Genomic DNA, 7220 nt, shown 5'->3' with positions numbered 1-7220 from the left:
TGTAGATTGCAGCGACATAGTGGTGACAGTTCGAAGTAAAAAGTTAATGCCTTTACGTCATTGTCAATTTTGAAGGGGATTTTGAGATTTTCGCGTCTATCTACGGATTTTCGTCAAATATTTTAGTTTTTATCATCTGTTTGACCTTTGTTTTTTATTATTGCGAATAGTGTTTTTGGAGAAAGGACTCAAGTGTGTTAAGTGGTGTGGATATTCGTGTAAACGATTTAAGGTATGTTGTGAATTGGTCAACAAATAAAACGGCATTCATTCAAGATCTGAACACTAATTTATATTTTTTTCCAGTTACAGTGAAGTGTTTTTCGAGGCAGGACTCTAGTGTTTGTTATCAATTTCAACAGTATTCGGAAAGTACATTAAGAATTCAAGGTGTGTTGTGGGTTATATGCCGTAAGGAAATCATTTTGCTGTGCTACAAGCTACAATTCCTCAATTGGAAATTCAGATGAGCCTATAATGCCTGAAAATTTTCTCAATAATACTTGCTCATTTCAGATATTTTAGAACTGATGGAAATGGCTGGCTTTTGGTTGAGCATGGTGGACTACATGAAGTATGTGGGAGGAAATAATAATTCCAGAGTAGTCCAAGAAGGAGAGGAGGTTCTCAATGCAGGACATTTAATTTTATTTGGCAAAACAGAAGAATCGAAGGCCCATATTGGCATTATTGGATTGTGCTGCCAATCCAGTGCCTTGTACTCAGAACCTCATACAATAACGGGTACATTGTCCATTGAAAGTAATAAGGTTGGAATATTGACAATGAAGTGCACCTGCAAGGCTGGATTGGGTGGTGCCTGCAAACATGTATCAGCCGTTCTGATACAGTGTACAAGGTGTATACATAACTAATTATCAAGGCGTAATCGTGCCCATTTTGATTGAACACTGTTTAGTGGCCCAAACTTACGTATTGTTTCTTTTTTCTGTTGTTTTGTTTTGTTCCAGGGTTAATTTGAGCCAGTTGGAAACTGTAAGCCCAACTGATTTGAAGTGCAAATGGTCAGTGAGTAAGGGTGAGGTGCAGAAAAAGTACGAGGCGACTCCGTTATTCCAAATGCCTTGCTTTAAAAATAGAATGCCTAATCTTGAAAAGTTGGAAGAATCTTTGTGCAAGATACCTGATGACGAAGTCTTAGGCGAAATCGCTGCACTTCTTCCTGAATGTGCTATCAACAAATTCAGGTTTTTAATATTTTCAAAATATTTGGTCAATTTGGAAATTCTCATTGAAGGAAATATATTATGATTTCAGAGTTGGGCGATCGAGAATTTATGATGAACCTAGGGAGGAGGAGTCCAATCTGGAAGCGTTCACTATGATTCTGGATAATTCATGCCAGTCCGTTGTATTGATGAAAGTTGATGGTCATAACGTAACTTTTCCCAGCCAATGTTGTAGAAAATTATATTCTACAATATTGAATGAGGAGCCTGACGAAGTTATAAGAATACCGCAAAATTGTTCAACCTGGCATGAATTGAGGAGATTCAGGGTTACCGGGTCCAGGTGCTATGAACTATTCACGTACAATGGACCAAATTGGAATACTAAGGCTGAAAAATATTTTTGGCCAAAATCCTTTACAAATAAATTCACTAAGCATGGATTGGAATATGAGGATGAGGCAAGGAGAGCTTTCATTGATGCCACTGGATGTAACGTGGTACAGTGTGGAATGGTGGTATCACATTCCAACAAATGGATGGGATATTCTCCAGATGGCATCATATTTGAGAATGGTCACCCGGCTGCCCTATTGGAAATTAAATGTCCATGGAATGGTGGATAGTTGAATTCAAATATTTTCATTTTTTTACAGAAAATCTGGTGTTTCTTTTTTAGGAGCCAAGCAAACCATCACGGAAGTCGTCAGGACCTGTGATTATATTTCAGATCAGTCGTTGAAGAGGAAACATAAATTCTATGGACAGATTCAAATGGGAATGGCCATGCTCAACCTCAAAAAATGCTTTCTGGTATTATATGCGGCTTTTGATAGGTCTATTCTGATTCTAGAGGAAGAATATGATGAAGAGTTTGCTGAAAATATGATAATAAGAATTAAAAAAAAATATTTCGAAAATATGATACATATTATTTGTGATAAAGATGATAAATAAAGATTTAAAATTTTATAAAGATCTTTAATTATGATTTATGAATGCTGGTTCCTGATTGTAGTTACCGCATGATTGGACTACTACTTTACCTTACTGAGCAGTGATGTAGCTTGCCTTAGGGGGGCCCTGTATCAAAAAGTGTTGAGGAGCCCTAGGAAAGGGCGAAGTAAAAATAAAAGTAGCAAAAAATGTTCGATTAGTATCGAAATGATTATATGTACTTATAATTGAAAGTTCTAACTCATACTTAGTGCTGGGAGCGAAATAATACACAAACAAATAACATACAAACAATATAATATAATATACAAACAACATAAAATGATAAACAAACAAATAAGCTATTTATCAAATCAGCTTAGCTGATGACGATTTCAGTTTTTCAAGTTGTTCCCCCTCTATTGACAATAACGACATGTCTGGCAGCCGTTCCTGTCCCATAGAAGTCCTCAGATAATTTTTTATGAGTTTTAATTTTGAAAACCTTTCAGCGATTGCAGTTGTAACCGGAAGGGTCTAAAATAAAAGGCATGCAGTAATATCGTCCGAAAAACTGGATGCAAGGCTATTGAATTTTATCAGGACTAATTCTAAAAGTTCTTTGATGGCACGAATTTACTGAATTTCACATTTTAAGTATTTGTATCTATCTGAATGATCGATTCGGTGTATATATATATATATTCTTTTGATATAGAGCATTACAATCTTGAAAAACAAACAATAATTATAGCATGTGTATGAGTTACAGTTTTAGCAGAGGTTAGCGTAACGGGGTACCATACAAATTGGTGTATGATACAAGAGCTTAGGGAAAAACCTCAGTAAAAAAACCCTTTCTCCCCGTGAGTGTAGTGGATTGTAATTGTTCACGAAATAAGCTGAAATATTTCATATTGAAGGGCATCTCGATTCGGTGTAATGAACGGGATTTTGAAATGAATGGTTGTCTTGGCAGTTATTCTCAAAAATGCTATTGTAAAACCTTTAGGAGGTTTTGGATAACATTTTTAGGAATTTTTTGCTTACAGACATTCGGGGGCCCCGTATCACTGATACCGCGGTAGCTACGCCCCTGTTACTGAGGAAAAATTACAAAAATCGATTATCTCCTAATATAGGAGCAGATAAATTAGTTACAGCACAAGCTATAGTAAAAATCTGCCCAACATAGGGTACAATATTCCAAGGTATTTTATTATGCAGGATCTTGAAAACTTTGATTCTCTGGTAGCTTCTCTCTATATGAACCCTTGCAGCAGCTATTTCCCGATTCAAACAAGCTTCTTCTGCACTCAACTGTTTTTTTTTTCTTTAGAAATGGGGGTCTTATCAGTTGAATTCTATGTGCTGCACACATATCTTCAATCATGAATCCCTTATCTATCATAATTGCATCTTTTCCAGGATCCAATTTTTGGATTACACCACTCTGCTCGAAAATAGCCTTATCTGAAGCTCTACCACCATAGGGTTCACTCACAAAACAAATTGTTCCAGCTGGTGTAACACCAGTCATGAATTTCACAGTAGCACTCGATTTATATTGCGAATAAAATTTTATGCGGCAGCAGAGGCATTTAGGTTTCTGAACAAATATTTCAATGCAATCTAAAATAATACGAACATTCCTAAAATTTTTGAAGCAGTATGGCATATTTGCTCTATTTTCATCAGAAGAAGGAAAATATATAGTAGGTTTCAATACACTACTAAGAATTTGCACCATCTCAATAAAATATAGTTTGCACATTTCATTAGAAATATTGAATAATATTCCAAGACAGACATAACTCATATCTAATTTCATTTTGATGAAAGTCATTATAATTCTTTCACGTGCAGTCAATCTTCTACTTCTTTTATCTTTGTGCACTTTATTAACAAGATGAACGATACAATCCAGAATTCTGAAGTTGCTAAGCCCCGTGAAGAATTTCAATGAAGCAGGTGTTTTGAGAAATTCACATAAGGTGAACACTTTCGGCACATCCACTTGTATTTCTGCATCTCGAGAAGATCTCAAAAGAATTGGGGATTCATTTAAAATGGTTCCCAAAATTGTCTCATCCACTTCTGCATGAGTTCTAGCGAGATCTAATAGAGCATGTGCTGCCTCTACATCATGAGCAGAATGAGTGGTTGGATCACTAATAATAGACTCGCATTGATTCACATGCAATGGGTCGTTCCTTTCCTTTCTCTCGTTTCTTCTCTTAGATATCTCAATATTTTGTTTTTCTCTAGCATCTTGCTCCACAGGCATTCCTGGTAGATTCTGTGACGGTACGACATTTTTTTTCAAAAATCTCTTCGCACCTAAAAATGATATTGAGAATAAATAATGCATTAGTAAATTCCAATTTAACTTACTAGTTTGGGAAAAGTCTTCCTTAGTGAAATGGAGGGAACACACTTTCATGTTCTTAGACAAAGTCTTCCTGATTTTTAGGACATACATCCAGGCTTGTCGTCTGTCCATATATTTTTCCGAACCTAATCTGGTTTGCACCAACACTTTTCGTTCGTTTTTTTTAGGAAAATTATGAAAACTGATACCCTTACAAGAAGGTCGTCTTGACGAAGATTTACACTGAGACACGCTACAGTAGTATTTGTTATTGAAGCCACTCATTATTACTAAATAGACGAAAGAATGTCACCAAATTCAATCAAATTTTATATGAAAAACCAAAATATTCTACGTTCCTCGATGTGAACCATAGACCTAATAATACATTTTATTTTATTAGGTCTATGATGTAAACAAACAAATGACAAAAGTGCCTTAACTTTTTATTTGCAAAAATAGCCACCAGAGGGCGTATCGCTTATTTTGAATTCCCAATTTGGATAGCGGAGCAAGTGTTCACATGACGACGGATGTAAATATGATAAATAATGCATCATATTCACCTAATATCAAAGAAATTATGGCAGCAAATCAAAGTGCCATGCCAGTATTGTGTTCCGGTGATATGGATATCTAACAGTCACTCCAAGTTGCAAGTACGAAGTTACTCTGAAAGATGTCTTGTGTGTCCCTGATCTTACAACTAATTTGATCTCTATTAGTAAACTTATCCGAAATGGAAACAAAGTGGAGTTCAAGACAGATGGCTGCTATGTTTACAATAAAAGAAACATTTTAGTGGCTATAGCAGAACAGGAAAATGGTGTTTATAAGTTGGTCAAGGAACATAAACAATCTCTGTTCACGACTTCTTCAGCAGTTAGCAGTGAAGTTTGGCACAGAAGATTGGGCCATTTGAATATGAACGACTTAAATAAAATGAAAGGTGGAGCGGTCACAGGAATATCATACACAGATAAATCCATGATTAGCAAAAATACATGTACTGTATGTTGTGAGGGAAAGCAATCACGTTTGCCATGTGATCATGTAGGTACAAGGAGTAGTGAGCCACTAGAAGTGATCCATGCTGATGTCTGTGGACCAATGGAGTCTACTTCAATTGGAGGGTCGAGGTATTTCTTAATTTTTGTTGATGACTTTTCCCGTATGGCCTTTGTTTATTTCCTTAAGGCTAAAAGTGAAGTTTTTAAGCACTTTAAGGAATTCAAGAGCATGGTAGAAAATCAGCGAAACATGAAAATTAAAGTATTCAGGACAGATAATGGCTTAGAGTTTTGCAGCAATGACTTTGAGGGTTATCTGAAACAGAAAACAAATGCTTACACACCAGAGCAAAATGGTCTAAGTGAACGAATTAACCGGACAATTGTCGAAAGAGCTCGCTGTTTGTTGATTGATGCAGGATTAGATAAAAGATTTTGGGCAGAGGCAACAAATACTGCTCTATATCTTAGAAATAGATCTATCGCATCCGGATTGGGTAATAAAACACCGTATGAGCTTTGGACAAATAAGAAGCCAGATATGAGTCATATCCGTATATTTGGAAGTCAGGTGATGGTACACATGCCAAAGGAAAGACGATTAAAATGGGACACTAAGTCGAAGAAGCACATCTTAGTTGGATTTTCTGAGAATGTGAAAGGATACCGAGTTTATGATCCGATCAAGAAACGCATTATTACTAGTAGAGATGTCATTATTCATGAAAAGACACAAAGGAACTGTACAAATGAAGCTGTCATATCAGTTTCAGTTGGGGATATTGAACCAAGAAAATCAGATGAACATGAGGAAGAAATGAATGCTGAACCAGTTTCTGATACCTTGAGCGAAATCATACCTGCAGATTCAGTACATGTTAACGCCACACTTGATTTAGATTCTATGTTGCAGAAGTCAGAAGAAGATGATGAACCAGAACCAACACCTGTAATAACAAAACGGATGAGAAAGCAGCCAGAACGTTATGGATATGGTGTTTCAAAGCTGTGCACAACATCAAGTCCAGATGTTATGAGTGATCCTGTCAGTATCCAGAAAGCTCTAGATAGCCCAGATAGAGACAGATGGATCGAGGCAATGAGGGATGAGCTGCAGGCATTTGAAGAAAATGAAGCGTGGGTTCCAGTAAGTGATTTACCCCCTGATAAAACTTTAGTTCAGTGTAAGTGGGTGTTTAAAAGAAAAGTGAATAATGATAACAGTGCACATTGCAGGGCGCGTTTAGTGGCGAAGGGCTTCACGCAAAAACCCAACGTTGATTATGAAGAGACTTTTTCACCTGTTGGCAGGCATTCTTCCTTGAAGTTATTGTTTGCTCTGTCTGTTCAGTTGAATTTAGATGTCACACATTTAGATGTTGAGACAGCATTCTTAAATGGTTTTCTCAAAGAGGACATTTATATGGTCCAACCAAATGTTGATTTTCATAAAAATAAAAATAGAGTAATTGTTAAATTAAAAAAAAGCAATTTATGGTTTAAAACAGTCTTCCAGATCTTGGTATGAGAGAGTAGAACAATGTTTGAGTGAATTAGGTTTCAAAAAGAGTTGTATAGAGCCATGTGTTTTCACAAAAATGAATAATAAAGTAAAAATTGTTATTGCCTTGTATGTAGATGATTTTTTTGTTTTCTCAAATGATCAAGAAGAGACTGACAAGTTGATCTCTGTTTTGAATTCTAAGTTTAAGA

General features: G+C 36.1%; 2 protein-coding genes across 3 annotated transcripts; one reads left to right on the top strand and one right to left on the bottom strand.

The window, feature by feature from the left end:
• Window positions 1-2409, top strand: LOC123306701. 2 transcript variants are annotated; one of them, XM_044888821.1, is made up of 5 exons: window positions 1-232; window positions 307-390; window positions 517-1208; window positions 1279-1808; window positions 1870-2409. In XM_044888821.1, exons 3-5 carry the CDS (start codon window positions 1081-1083, stop codon window positions 2145-2147), a joined length of 936 nt encoding a protein of 311 aa, XP_044744756.1. In that variant the 5' UTR covers window positions 1-232; window positions 307-390; window positions 517-1080; the 3' UTR covers window positions 2148-2409. The 2 variants fall into 2 exon arrangements, with proteins under 2 accessions (XP_044744756.1, XP_044744755.1); XM_044888820.1 differs by having other exon boundaries at window positions 2-232; window positions 307-1208.
• Window positions 2410-3242: 833 nt separating this feature from the next.
• On the bottom strand, window positions 3243-4942 carry LOC123306688. Its single transcript, XM_044888807.1, has 2 exons — window positions 4521-4942; window positions 3243-4466 (listed from the first exon to the last, which is right to left on the bottom strand). Exons 1-2 carry the CDS (start codon window positions 4780-4782, stop codon window positions 3346-3348), a joined length of 1383 nt encoding a protein of 460 aa, XP_044744742.1. The 5' UTR covers window positions 4783-4942; the 3' UTR covers window positions 3243-3345.
• Window positions 4943-7220: the final 2278 nt, after the last annotated feature.

Source organism: Coccinella septempunctata, chromosome 2, assembly GCF_907165205.1.
Source record: "Coccinella septempunctata chromosome 2, icCocSept1.1, whole genome shotgun sequence".
NCBI classification, from domain to species: Eukaryota; Metazoa; Arthropoda; class Insecta; order Coleoptera; family Coccinellidae; genus Coccinella; species Coccinella septempunctata.
The sequence above is the reverse complement of the archived record's forward strand: the minus strand, read 5'-3'. Positions and strand labels throughout refer to the sequence as shown.